This window comes from Callorhinchus milii, unplaced genomic scaffold, assembly GCF_018977255.1.
Source record: "Callorhinchus milii isolate IMCB2004 unplaced genomic scaffold, IMCB_Cmil_1.0 Scaffold12, whole genome shotgun sequence".
NCBI lineage: Eukaryota > Metazoa > Chordata > Chondrichthyes > Chimaeriformes > Callorhinchidae > Callorhinchus > Callorhinchus milii.
The window spans coordinates 9,611,467-9,625,023 of NW_024704753.1; the positions used below are offsets into that span (position 1 = coordinate 9,611,467).

Sequence of the window (13,557 nt, forward strand, 5' to 3'; positions counted from 1 at the left end):
ATGGATCCCAACATGGACTACGACTTCTGGCTGTTCCCTTACCCCGAAGAATGTTTTGCACCCATTCCTTTAAGTCTTCAACCTTCTCACCAGGGAGGCAACATACCATACGAGACTCGTGTCTGCGGTTGCAGAAACGCCTGTGTATCACTTTGACTGTTGTGTCCCCAATGACAACAGCATTAGCATTCTTCCCCTGTGTCCCCCTGTGCATTGATTTGCTTTTGACTGCCCTCTGCAGAAGTGTCGTCACCCTCACTGGTATTCGGTACAGAAAACCGGTTTGTGAGTGTCAGTCTCGGAGGATTTCTGCTCTGCCTGTCTCCTCTCCCTCCTGTGCCGAATAGTCACCAATTCACTCTCCTTCTGAACCCTCTGTGAGTGTGGGGTGACCACCTCCTGAAACATTTGATCCATGAACTCTTCAGTCTCACGTATGCTGTGTAGTGACACCAGCCTCTCCTCGGGCTCAGAAACCCTACATATATGTTTCTCCAGGACATATAAAGCATCCTGGAGTTCCCACATGGCATACAATGTGCATGCAACGGGTTTTAGCCGCCCTGTCATATTCCCAGACATTTTTTATATTAATTATTTAATAATTATGCTCCTCCCTGCCCCTCTGCACCTAATTTCCACTCATCAAATTCCTGCACACAATTCTCTGTCTTCTTCCTTACTCAGTTATCTCCTCACGCTGCTGGGCTCTGTCATATTTCTTCTTCTTTTAATCCCACTATAATAATAATAATCCTTGCATTTGATATAGTGACTTATCATGTCGTTGAAACGTCTCAAAGCGCATCACAGAATATATTGTATTTTGTAGGTGAATCACGGCTGCCAATAACGCACAGCAGTATCCCACAAACAGTCGTGGATTGACAATTTTTTTCTGGAGGGATTATTACCCTGGAAAGCAAAACTATAACCTACACCCCCACCACCAATTATCCTTTATAAATTGTGGTCACCTCCAATACTATTCCCTTATTTGATGATATAGCTATTATCACACAGCGATTTGTTGGGATCTGGAAAGCATTGCCTGAAAAGGTGGTGGAAGCAGATTTGATAACAACTTTTAAGAGAGAAGTAGATGATTATTTGGGGAGGACAAGTTTGCAGTGCTATGGGGAGAGAGCGGGGTAGTGGGATTGATTTGGATTGCTCTTATGAGCCGGCACAGACACAATGGGCTGAATGGCCTCCTTCTGTGCTTGTATAATTCTATGATTATGTCTTGTTACAGATGAGAGTAACAGATCCAACAGTTAGTTTCTTCCCCTTAATGTTGTTTACCTAGATGATTATACATTAGGTGGCTATGTATTTCCATAGCTTCCAGTTTAGACTTGGTACCACATTTTGATTAACTGCCCCTGAACAAATTTTTTTTGGTGGCTTGTAACAATTTCTGTAGCAACTATATTACCCAATACTTGGACATGTGTTTTGATTCTCTTTTTCCAGAATGTTTTGGAAGGCCCTGAGATAAAGCGGCATTTGCTAAATCGGTCAGGCCAGCATCACTTCACGCCACAAGGCAAGTATCTGGCCATTGGTGTTTAAAAATAATAATCATCCTTGAAGTTGATACAGCACCTTGTCATGCCATTGTCTTAGGGAGCTTCACAGGATTGATGGTGACATATTAGAGGTTTGTGGTTTTATCAAGAAGGAGCAGGGTGAATTCCCTTCTTGCAAGGAGTGTGATCAACACATTCTGGCTTGATATGAGATATATCATGAGGTTCAGGGGAAACCTACTTACCGTCTTATCTCAAACTTGCCCTTCACCTGGAGCATGTTGTTGCCACCTAACTTGGCTCACACCACTCCCTACTCAAGTCTGGTTTCTGCAATGCACTTTTACCATCTTGGCAATCCACTTGGCTATCCTGTGGAATATGATGGTGGGTGCCCCAAGTGCAGAATTATGGCTCAAGAAGAGAGGTATTGATTAAAAGGAGCATCAGTCCCAATCGTTGATTTTTAATCAATATCTGGGTGTTGTGGTGTATACCAACCTTTGCTTGGATGTATAAGGTTTGCATTAAAACAGCATTGGACTTTGGACATTGAGAACATCAAGTAGGTTGCACGCCACAAAAAGGTCCTCCCATCATACTGAAGGCAGAGTGCCAACAGCTGTTGAGGAAACTCTGAAGCTTTGGAATGACAGCTGCTGCAAGATGTTATCTGGACTCCAAGTTTGTGAACACGTGTTGGAACATAGGCTTGGAATCCACCCTAATTGGCTTGCAGGGAGGTAAGCAGCCGCTGCTCAAGCTCTGCAACTCCAAGTGGTGGAACCATCGCTCCATGGGTAGGAATGCTCTCACACATTTCATGCTAAGCTGTGCTGCCCACCACAAAGCTGGCAGGGAGTTCCTGGTACCTGTCATCCACTAAGTGAGGGCCCACACTTGGTCTTGACCAACTAAATACTATCCTCCTTGGGGGGGAGGTAAGCGGGGTCTCCTTGGACCCGAAGAAGCAGGCTTGGTAGACTGGTTCCTGAACTAGGGAAATCTGTAGTACTCCAGGACGCTGCTGATTAGAGACTAGCCCACCTGGCTCATCGGCAGGACTTAAATAATAATAATAATCCTTACGTTTGATATAGCCACTTATCAAGTTTTTGATATGTCTCAAAGCGCTTCACAGATTACACTGTAAACAACAACAAAATTACATTTATATAGCGCCTTTCACGTCGGGAGGACGTGCCAAGGAGCTGAACAGACAGAGTTATGGACCCGAGCTGAGGGTTGGGGTGCGGGAGGGTGGAGGGCAGGAGGGGAAGCAGGGAGATCGGAAGCATGGTTGAAGAGGAGGGTTTGAGGTGGGTCTTGAAGGAGGGGGGGCGAGACAACAACAACAAAATTACATTTATAGAGCACGTTTCACGTCGGGAGGATGTCCCAAAGCTCTGAACAGTTAGGTTTGAGACGGAGGGACTGCGGGATGGAGTTCCAGAGGGTGGGTGCAGAGTGGTGGAAGGCGTGCCCACTGATAGAGGGGCGAGCAAAGTGGGGGATGTGAATTGACTGTGTATTTTGTGGGCGAAACACAGCAGCTAATTGCATACAGCAGTGTCCCACAAACAGTCATGGATTGAGTGACCATATTATTATTTTTTTGAAGGGATTATTATCCCCGGAATGCGATCTGCCAATTGGCTAACAACCAGGTTCCTACTTACTGCTAGGTAAATGAGCCGTGAGAAGTAAGGAAACGTGCTTACAAATGTTTTGCCTCGCTCGGAAATCAAATCCACGTCCTCTTGCTTGCCAGGCGAGTGCTCGAACAACTACGCTACAGGACTCCACAAAGGAGGTAGACCAGCTGACCGACCAAAAAAAAAAAAGCAGCGGAAGCTGTGTTATCTCTGTGCTTTCATATCATTAAACTTCAACAGAACTACAATACCACTCTGGAGTCCACAAGCCTTGCCGTTTGCCAACCTGTGCTCACATTCCAGAATTATGTAAGCAGGATGCATGATTCCGGGGGAAGAGACTGCACATTCCATTTCAGACAGGAAAACTTCAATATGCAGGTGTAATACATATGAGCAGGAGCCGGACAACCCGACTCCCTAGGCAAACCTCAGTATGCCACATCCCTTCTGTGGCAGCCTTAGAAGTTCGATAGATTTAGCTTAAAAGAGATGAATTTACCTACAACAAAAACTTGGATTTATATAGCACCCTCCACGCCAGACGGCGTCTCAGAGAGATTCACAGTGAAGGATCCCGGGGCCGAGCCAGGGGGAGGGGGAGGAAGGTGACCAAAGGCGCTGTGGAAAAGAAAGGTCTTCAGCAGAGACCTGAAGATAGGAAGAGAGGGGGCGAGGCGAAGGGAGTGAGGAAGGGAGTTCCACCTCAGGGCATAGTGGCTGAAGGTACGGCCACGGAGGGTGGAGTGGAGGACTCGGGGACAAGGAAGAAGCCATACCCGGAGGAAAGAAGGCAACGGGCACTGTTTTGAGGATTTTAGGCTTCAGGGTTTCAGATAAATTCAGCACTAGCAGCAGCCTCGCCCATCTCAATTTCGCCAGTTGAGCATTCAAAAAAAATCGCTTCCCCAAAAAATCTTCCAGTCTAGGCATCTACATAGTTTGCCTATAGCTAGAAAAGCCTCTGCATTTGTGGCATTCTCAGTCAAGTCGGGACTCTTATGTGTCAGACACTTGGCGGAAGGAAAATAAGTGAGAGAGAGAGAGATTAAGGGGGAGAGGAGGGAGAGAGAAAGAGGGGAAGGAAGAAAGTGGGAGGGTGAGAGACGGGAGGGATAAAGAGGGAAGAAGAGTGGTTCAGAAGGATACAAGTTTAAGTGACTGAGAGCAAAGAGAAAGAGTAAGAAAATGGAAAAGTGGGGAACATGAGTGAGTGTAGCAATGGGATATCAATTGGTTCACTAGGTTGGTTCCTGGGATGAGGGGGTTGACCTACGAGGAGTGGTTGAGCAGACATGGCCTATATTCTCTAGATTATAGAAGAATTAGAGGTGATCTTATATAACCTATAAGATTCTTAAGGGTCCTGACAGGGTAGATATTGTGAGACTGTATCCCCTGGTTCTAGAATCTAAAACTAGTGGTCATAGTCTCAGGATTAAAGGTCAGCCTTTTAGAACTGAGTTGAGAAAACATTTCTTCACTCAGAGGGTAGTGAATTTAAGGAATTCTCTACCCCAGAAGGCTGTGGATGCTCAGTCATTGAACATATTCAACACTGAGATCGATAGATTTTTAAAATCTTAAGGGATATGGGGATAGGGCAGAAAAACGGAGTTAGGTTAGAAGATCAGCCATGATCTTATTAAATGGCGGGGCAGGCTCAAGGGGCAGAATGGCCTACTCCTCCTATATCTTACGCTCTTATGTTCTTATATAAGAGTGAGTGTCACACATAGTGAAGATGTAGGGAATATAATATAATAATCCTTGCATTTGATATAGCACTTTTCATGTCTTCTAGATATCTCAAAGAACTTCACAGAATATACTGTAAAGTGAATTGACGGTATATTTTGTGGGCGAAACCCAGCAATCAGTTGCGCACAACATTTGTGGATTGAGTGAGCAAATTATTTTTTTCTTGAGGGATTATTATCAGGCCTGTGGAGTAAGGAAACTTGCACAAGGTTGAATAGACAGAGATGCGCAGAATGTGAGTGACTAAGCTGCTGCTTAACCATTGCTCAATGGGAAGAGACATGTTCTGAGCTCCAGACAGAAAGATGGTAGCAATGCATTTCATGCTGAACTGTGCTTCCCCACTGGAAGCTCGCAGGGAGTTCTTGTATCTGCCTAGCAATGGCTCAAACCTGCTCTTGTCAGATGTCAAATGACCAACTAATGACTATCCTTGGGTGGGAGGTAAGCAAGGTCTCCTTGGAGCTGAACTGGATCCAATGTGACATGTTTGGCAAAGGAGCCAGCCCTCTGTGGTGGTCTCAGTGGTCTGCAGTAGTTCAGGGCACTCTGGTGACAGCATTACCAAGCTGGCTCATTGGCAGAAATTGTAAGGGCAGACCAGTCACTGGGGGCAGGGAAATCTCCCACTCGGCTCCTGTTAACTGTGGCAGCCTTTAAGGGTAGGTTAGTCCTATCTGGACAGACAGCACAAAAGCTTGCCAAGCAGTGCTCTCATTGGCAGCTTATGTGGTTTTAAGTGGTTATACTCCAGCAGTACCCCAATGCACATCACGGGGTACCCAAATCTTGTTTTTTGTGAACCTGCGCCTAATACTTTCTGGAATTAGGTAAACAGGATGCGTCCCTCCAGGAAGACAGTACGCATTCCACCACAATAAATATCTGGAATTTCCATGTGTAGCTGGGACGCATGGAATTCTCAGTTTGGTTTGGATACTCTTAAGCATGCTGATGGGTTTCCACATGACCAAAAAGATTTTAAAAATAATATTTGATATACATATTTATTTATATTCAATACCTTTATTTATATCAATTTTTACAAATCCAAAAAACCCAACTGTGGCTTGATTGTTTTTCTGTGCCTATCTGTGTCCAACACAATTTACAATTTTAATTTCAGTCTCTACTTTCCACGGGCCTATCGACATTAAACCTTACTTGGAAACACAGGTGTATGGAGCTACGACAGAACTATTATCAAAGACAGACTTTCCACTGAGATCTTTTGAGCCGAAGGTGCAAATTCCATATGAAGTGCTGCCTGGACAGTGCCCACGCAAGCTAGAGATCGAGAGGTGCCGCTATTTTTTCAAGGATTTTTTTACCTAACATATATTGTTGTCAGTAAACATGTATAATGACTTGATAGCTCATAAAGAAACAAATGTGTAAGTTAATCATAGTGAGTTTTCAGTATATGAGCTTTCATGGTGTTCTGTCGTAGTTGCTCAGAATTTTCCAACAAACTCTTTCCCCAAGGTTGTTCATAGTTAGTTCCAGGTCTGAAATCAGGCTGCCATTTGCCCTTTAATCACAGGTGAATTTGTGATTTATTGGACTCCATTTAAGGACAAAAGGAAAGAATTAAGAACCACAGAAATTGCTACACAGCAGCAGGCAATTCAAACCATTTATTGGTAATGATGGCTGCTCCGCTGGTTGTCACAATCCCTGCTGTTTTCCTGTACCTTCCAATAATCTTTGTCCACATATCTTTTTGATGCACTATTCAAATCTGCTCCTATAAACACACCTGCCAAAATATTCAATGTATCATTCCTAGAAAAACATTCCGCACAAACATGTCCTACAACAATACACTACATAGAACAATCTAGTATTGAGATTGTTCTCAACTGTATTGAGTAGAATTTGTTGTGTGCCCAAAACACAGTCATAAATATAAGATAGACAGTAGCAGATTTAAAGTGAGTTTAGAAGGAACTTCCTTACTCAGAGGATGGTGAGAATGTGGAACTCACTGCAAAACGTTTGGTTGGAGAGTGCATCAATGCATTTAAGAGGAGACTTGATGCATTGAAGAGGTAGCTGGACCTTCACATGAGGGTGAGTGAAATAGAAGGGTGTGGGAGTGAATAAGGAATGATGGAGACTTGTGTGGATTATAAACACTGGTACAGACTGGTTGGGCCAAGTTGCCTATTTCTGTTCTGTACATTCTTTGTAAATCTTTGATGCATAACTAGAGAAAGGGGAATAGAGTTATGGGCTGGGCCAACAGAAAAATGCTGTTGTGGAATCTGCCATAAACAGCGGCCTCTCCTACTAACCCACTAAAACTGTAGTTTCTAGCCCCAGGTCTCGCGCTGTTTACCTGATGTCACTGTGGGCGGAGTGGCTCTGGACATGCATGCATGGTGCGGTGCAAGCAGGAAATGGGCTTCGCTGTTGTGATATTCTGTGTATCTCTGTGTGTTTGTGTATCTCTGTGTGTGTCTGTGTCACTATGTATGTGTGTATGAGTGTCTTCTATATGTAAGTGTATGTATTGGGACATCCTCCTGACGTGAAAGGCGCTATACTAATGTAATCTTGTTGTTGTTGTATGTGTTTATGAGTGTCTGTATCAATGTGTCTGTGTGTGTATCTCACTCTGTACTTATGAGTGTCTGTGTGTGTCTCCTTTATATGTGTTTGTGAGTGTCTCTATGTGAGTGTCTCTCTCTATTTGTTTGTGAGTGTCTCTCTACATGTTTGTGAGTGTCAATGTGAGTTTGTCTATGTTTCTCGTTGTGTGTCTGTTTGTGAGTGTGTCTGTGTTTCTCCTCTGTATGTATGTGTTTCATAGAATAATACAGCACAGAAGGAGGCCATTTGGCTCATCGTGTCTGTGCTGGCTCTTTGAAAAGAGCTATCCAAATCAATCCCGCTTTCTCCCCACAGCCCTGCAAACATGTCCTCCCCAAATAGTTATCCAGTTCTCTCTTAAAAGTTGTTATTGAATCAGATTCCACCACCCTTTCAGGCAATGCATTTCAGATCCGAACAACTCACTGTATGAAAATCTTTCTCCTCACCTCCCCTCTGTTTCTTTTAACAACTATTTTAAATTGGTGTTCCCAGGTTACTGACCCACCCACCAGTGTAGGAAGTTTCTCCTTGTTCACCCTATCAAATCACCTCATAATTTTGAAAACTTCTATTAAGTTTCCTCTTAGCCTTCTCTGCTCCAACAAAAATAATCCTAGCTTCCCTAACCTCTCCTGATAACTGAAGTCCCTCATTCCTGGTACCGTCCTGGTAAATCTACTTTGCACCTTCTCCAATGTCTTGACATTCTTCCTGAAGTGTTCAGAACTGAACACAGTCTCTAGCTGAGGCCTAACCAGTGTTTTGTAAAGGTTCATCATAACGTTTGTGAGTGAGTGTGTCCCTCCTATGTGTGTGTTTATGAGTGTCTCTTTGTGAATGCGTTTGCGTGTCTCTCCTTTGTCTGTGTGTGTATTTCTCTTAGTGTCTATGATTGGGTATGTCTTTTTCTATCTCTCTGAGAATGTCTCTGTCTGAGTATGTGTGTGTTACTCTCTATCTGTGTGTCTGTCTCTCTCTCTCTATGTCTCTGTGCGGTGTTGGGCCCTGAGAGGCAGGAGATTGTGAGCTCCTGTAGCCCCGCAGTCAGGACACGGGTCCTGAGTGTCTGCTTTTGGCGGATCTCCAAGCCCTTTGGGCCTGCGCTGGTTTTGTTTCCCACCCCCCGCGCCCCACCCAAATGGGCCATCCAGTTTTTGTTAAAGAAGAAATGAATTTTCTAATGGCAGGTTATGGGCAGCGGGCTCATGACTAGTGGAGTCCTGTAGCTCAGTGGTTAGAGCACTCGCTTTGCAAGTGAGAGACCTGAGTTCAATTCCAGGCAGGGCGAAACCTTGGGCAAGTTTCCTTACTCCACACGCCTAATAATAATCCCTCCAAAAAAAAAAAAAAAAACAATAATTAAATTGGTCATTTTCAATCTACGACTGTTTGTGGGCATTGCTGTGCGCAATTGGCTGCCGCGTTCGCCCACAAATATACAGTCAATTCACTTTACAGTATGTTCTGTGAAGCGCTTTGGGACGTCCTCCCGACGTGAAAAGCGCTATATCAAATGCAAGGATTATTATTATTATTGAGCTGAATGCCATGATATCTTTCTATGTAATTGTATGTAATGTGTAATTCTCATTGCTGTCTCCAACTGATCTCTAACAGGCGAAGGCGACAGTACCTAAGCCAGAATATCGTTACTCTGCTTACATTCGAGGGAATCAATTCAAACAAGCTTATGCCACGCCACTCTGGACCGGAGAAGTATCGCAGCAAGGGTGGCAAGAATCCGCCCCAATTCACCGTATACCTTCCTTTAGAGGTGCTGTACATATTTCTGATTGTTAAAAAGATGAAAAGAATATTGTGAGACGGTTCTATCATCCAACTCTATCTTTCTGCCTCCACCCTCAACTCCAGGACCACCACTGTCCTGACAGACTGTCTGTCGGACATCAAGTCCTGGATGAGGGCAAATTTCCTTCAGTTGAATGTGAACAAGACTGAGGCCCTCCTGATTGGCTCACACCAGCACCTCAGGCTCTGGCAGCATCAACCTCCATGGTTGCACACTACAACTCACCAGCCAGTCAGGAACCTCGGTGTCTTGCTCGACCCTCAACTGTCTTTTCTCCTCCACATCTAAGCCATGACTCGCTCTGCCTTTCCTCACCTCCGTAACATCGCCCGACTCCGCCACTACCTCAGCCCTCAGGCCGCTGAAACTCGTTCATGCCTTCACCACCTCCAGGCTCGACTATGCAAACGCCCTGCTTGTCGGCCTTCCCAACTCCTCCCTCCACAGGCTGCAGATAATCCAGAACTCTGCAACCCGTGTCCTCTCCTGCACCAAACTCCGTGACCCCATTCTTGCCCGACTCCATTGGCTCCCTGTCCTTCAGAGGATCCTGTTCAAGATCCTGGTCCTCACCTACAAAGCCCTCCATGGCCTCACCCCACCCTACCTCTGCAACCTCCTAACCCCCTACCAACCCACCCGCTCCCTCCGGCCTGCTCCACGTCCCTTGACCCACCTGCCCCAGCATTGGCGGGAGAGCCATCAGTCACTCTGCCCCCAAACTCTGGAATTCCATCCCCCAATCACTCTACCTCACCCCCTCCTTAGCCTCCTTTAAATTTTGCCTCAAAACCCTCTTCTTTGACAATGCCATCGGTCACCCCCCTTCTCCCTCCCTGACCCCAGCTCGGGTCTGAAATGTTGTACTGTCCAACGCCTTGGGACTTCCTCCCGATGTGAAAGGCACTGTACAAATGTAATCTTGTTATATATACATCCACAATATGGCTCGCTCTCCCTTGCAATGTACTGGGTGGCCTCTGTTCAATCCTCACTAATGAATGCAAGTCGCTATAACTATGTGTAACTTGACTAATGAGTTCGTCCATGACGACAGGTACTACCAATTGCTATTTAAATTAAAGCAAATTGGGAAGCTTCAGTTAATCAGAGGTTTATTTTACTACAAAATCTTAGTCACTTGTAATGGAGTTAATGTAAAAGTGCACAAATAACCAATCTCTGACTACTACTCATTAATAGTCAGGCATATACCTTTGTTTTCATCAGGTAGAAAAAATAGCGACCGCGAGCATATGGCACTCGTTCTTTTATGGGCTTTGAGCCCCACCATGAATTAGGGTACCCAATGGTAATTGTATTACTTGATGTAATTGGTACCTTTTTTATAGTCCAATCAGATCTTCCCCTCAGTTGCCCAATAGGGGACCAGTACAATTCCTTAATTTGCATATTGGAATGGTAAATTACCCCCAATCAACGCTGGAGTCAGACTTGAAGGCACCAAAAGTATCAAAAACATTCAATACACAAAAAAAGTATTTAAAACACTACTTAATATATTTAAACAGACAGTCAGGCATAGAAAACAAAAGGGTTGACTGTGACATATCCCCCTGTCGATAATGAAAATGCTTCAAAAAGCGAAATTGTTATCAAAGTGCTTGGAGATAGAATGTCAGCATAAAAGTACCTCTCTCCTTCTTCACTAAGTGCTGGCTATCTTCCTGCTCGAGGTAGCTGATATGGTCTAGCTCCCTGACTGGTCACCAGAAAAGAAGATCTCGTACAGTAATGTGTTAGAATGAAACTGTTCTACACTTGAGGTACCCAGTCATTGTCAATCTTGCGCAGTTTGAGTGAAATTAGATGCAGAGTGAATCTTGTTATGCTCTGCCCAACCAAGCAACTATCCCTATCCTCAGAAGGATACCCTTTATTGCATGGCCCATTTTAGGACTTAAGTTTAGACTGACAATCCAACTGGCAGTCCATCTCTATCATTGTGCCTCTACTCTTGGTTCCAGGACCACTGGTGTTCTGACGATGCTTGTCAGATTTGAAGTCCTGGATGAGTTCTAAAGACTGAGGCTCTCTTGCTCGTCTCCTGCCTTCTTATTTCAAGTACTGGACCTCTGTGGATGCTCACTCCACCTTACAAAATCTTGGTGCCTTGTTTGACCAAAAACTGCCCTTTATGCCCTACATCTGGGCTCTTGCTTGCTCAGCCTTCAAGCCATGCCCAATCTCATGAGCAAGCTTTCAGCTGATAGTTTGTTTCACATACCTATAAGGGCTTTGGCTTGCAGAGTTAAGAGTTGCTAAGTGGGACGAATCTCTTTTCCCCAATCCCTGGTTTACTGCTCCTGCCGATGAGGCAGGAAGGGGGGCTGTCATCAGCACCGACTAACTCAGCAACTGGACTACTGAGACTGCCACAGAGAATTGACTTGTTTTCAACATTCTGCGTTTGACAGTGGCGGAGTACGACACCGAGCCGGGGGGAGGGGGAGGTGACCGTAGGTACAGTTGAATAGGAAGGTCTTCAGGTGTGACCTGAAGATGGTTAAAGAAGGGGCAAGGCGGAGTGATAGAGGAAGAGTGTTCCAGAGTTTCGGGGTATTGTGGCTGAAAGCGCAGCCGCCATTGGTGGAACAGAGGGCATGAGGGGCATGCAGAAGGCCAAGAGCCAGTCGAGCGCAGGAAGTGGGGTTGTAGGTTGAGGGGTAAGCAGGTCGGAGATGTAGGAAGGTACCAGGACATGAAGGGATTTGAAAACAAGTGTGAGGATCTTGAAATCGATCCGTTTGGTGATAGGGAGCTAGTGGAGCCTGGCTAGAACTGGTGTGATTGAGCTACGGAATTTAATACGGGTGAGTACGCGGGCGGTGGAGTTTTGGATCAGTTGAATCAGGTGTATAGTGGAACTTGGGGAGACCGGCAAAGAGGGCATTTAAGAGGTCGTGTTGGGAGGTGACGAACGCTTGGACGAGTGTTTTGGCTAGGTCTAGTTCAGTCAGAGGGAGGCAGATAATGTGGCGGAGGTAGAGGAAGGGAGTCCTGGTCAGGGACCGGATGTGGGGCAGGAAGGACAATTGTGGGTTGAACCGGACGCCTATGTTGCGCACACTGGTTCGTTAATTCTGAGGGATAGACCAGGGAAGTTGAGGAGGTTAACTTCCTTCCCCATCTTCAGGTTGTGCCTGAAGACCTTCCTATTCGACCGTGCCTACAGTCACCTCCCCCTCTCCCTGGCTCGGTGCTGTGCTCCGCCACTGTCAAGCGCTCTGGATGCTACCCTGCATGAGCGGCGCTATTTAAATGCAGGGTGTTTCTTCTTGTCAGAGCCGCAATTTAGAAGAAGTTGACGGGAGTCAATAAGTATGGCTTCCATCTTGTGAAGATTTAGATGTAGGAAGTTTTCGCTCATCCAGGCCGTTATCGGCCAGGCAAGCCGAGAGAATATGGCGGAACTGGAGTCACCCAGTAGGAACTGTTTGTTAGTCGATTGGCGGATTGCTTTTCTGGGGCTAATAATTCCTTCCAAAAAATTAATAATAAATTGGTCACTTCAAATCACAACTGTTTGTGGGACATTGCTGTGCGCAATTGGCTGCTGTGTTTTGCCCACAAAATATATAGTCAATTCACTTTACTGTATATTTTAAGACGTCTCAAAGACATGATAAGGTGCTATATCAAATTCAAGTATTATCATTGTTATTTATTCCTGGTAAGCAACACAGCATGAATGAGTGAGAGCATTGGCACCATCTTTCTGCCTACAGTTCGGGCACATGCCCTTCCCATTGAAAGATGATTCCACTGTTATAGGTGTGGAGCTTAAGCAGCAGCTGCTTACCTCTCTGCAAATCAAATGGATTCCTAGGCAGGCAGTGATTTATATGTGAGTGTGAGGATCTTGAAATTGATTTGTTCTGGAAAAGGTAGCCAGTGGAGCTTAGCAAAGAGATAATGGGAGTATGGAGTTTAATACGGGTGAGGATACCGGCATGAAGTTTTGATTTAATTGGATTTTATGAATGGTGGAGCTGGAAAGACTGGAGACAAGCATATTGGAAATATTTAGGGAGATAATGAAACCATGAATATCGGTTTCAGCTGCATGGGGTGAGATGTATGGTTGGAGGTGGGCAACGTGGCAGAGGTGGAGGAAAGCATTCTGGTTAGGATGTGGGGTAGGAAGGACAGCTGGAGATCGAACCTGACGCTAGGTTCT

General features: G+C 45.2%; 1 protein-coding gene across 1 annotated transcript in view; it reads left to right on the plus strand.

Annotated features, from left to right (window-relative positions):
* Window positions 1-13,557, plus strand: part of dnah1 (dynein, axonemal, heavy chain 1) — a 267,942-nt gene continuing 254,385 nt past the window's right edge. Inside the window, exons 1-5 of the mRNA XM_042339689.1 lie at window positions 1-144; window positions 1,256-1,276; window positions 1,477-1,549; window positions 6,075-6,249; window positions 9,164-9,320. Coding sequence (XP_042195623.1) covers window positions 1-144; window positions 1,256-1,276; window positions 1,477-1,549; window positions 6,075-6,249; window positions 9,164-9,320 — 570 coding nt within the window. The remainder of the gene's footprint in view (window positions 145-1,255; window positions 1,277-1,476; window positions 1,550-6,074; window positions 6,250-9,163; window positions 9,321-13,557) is intronic.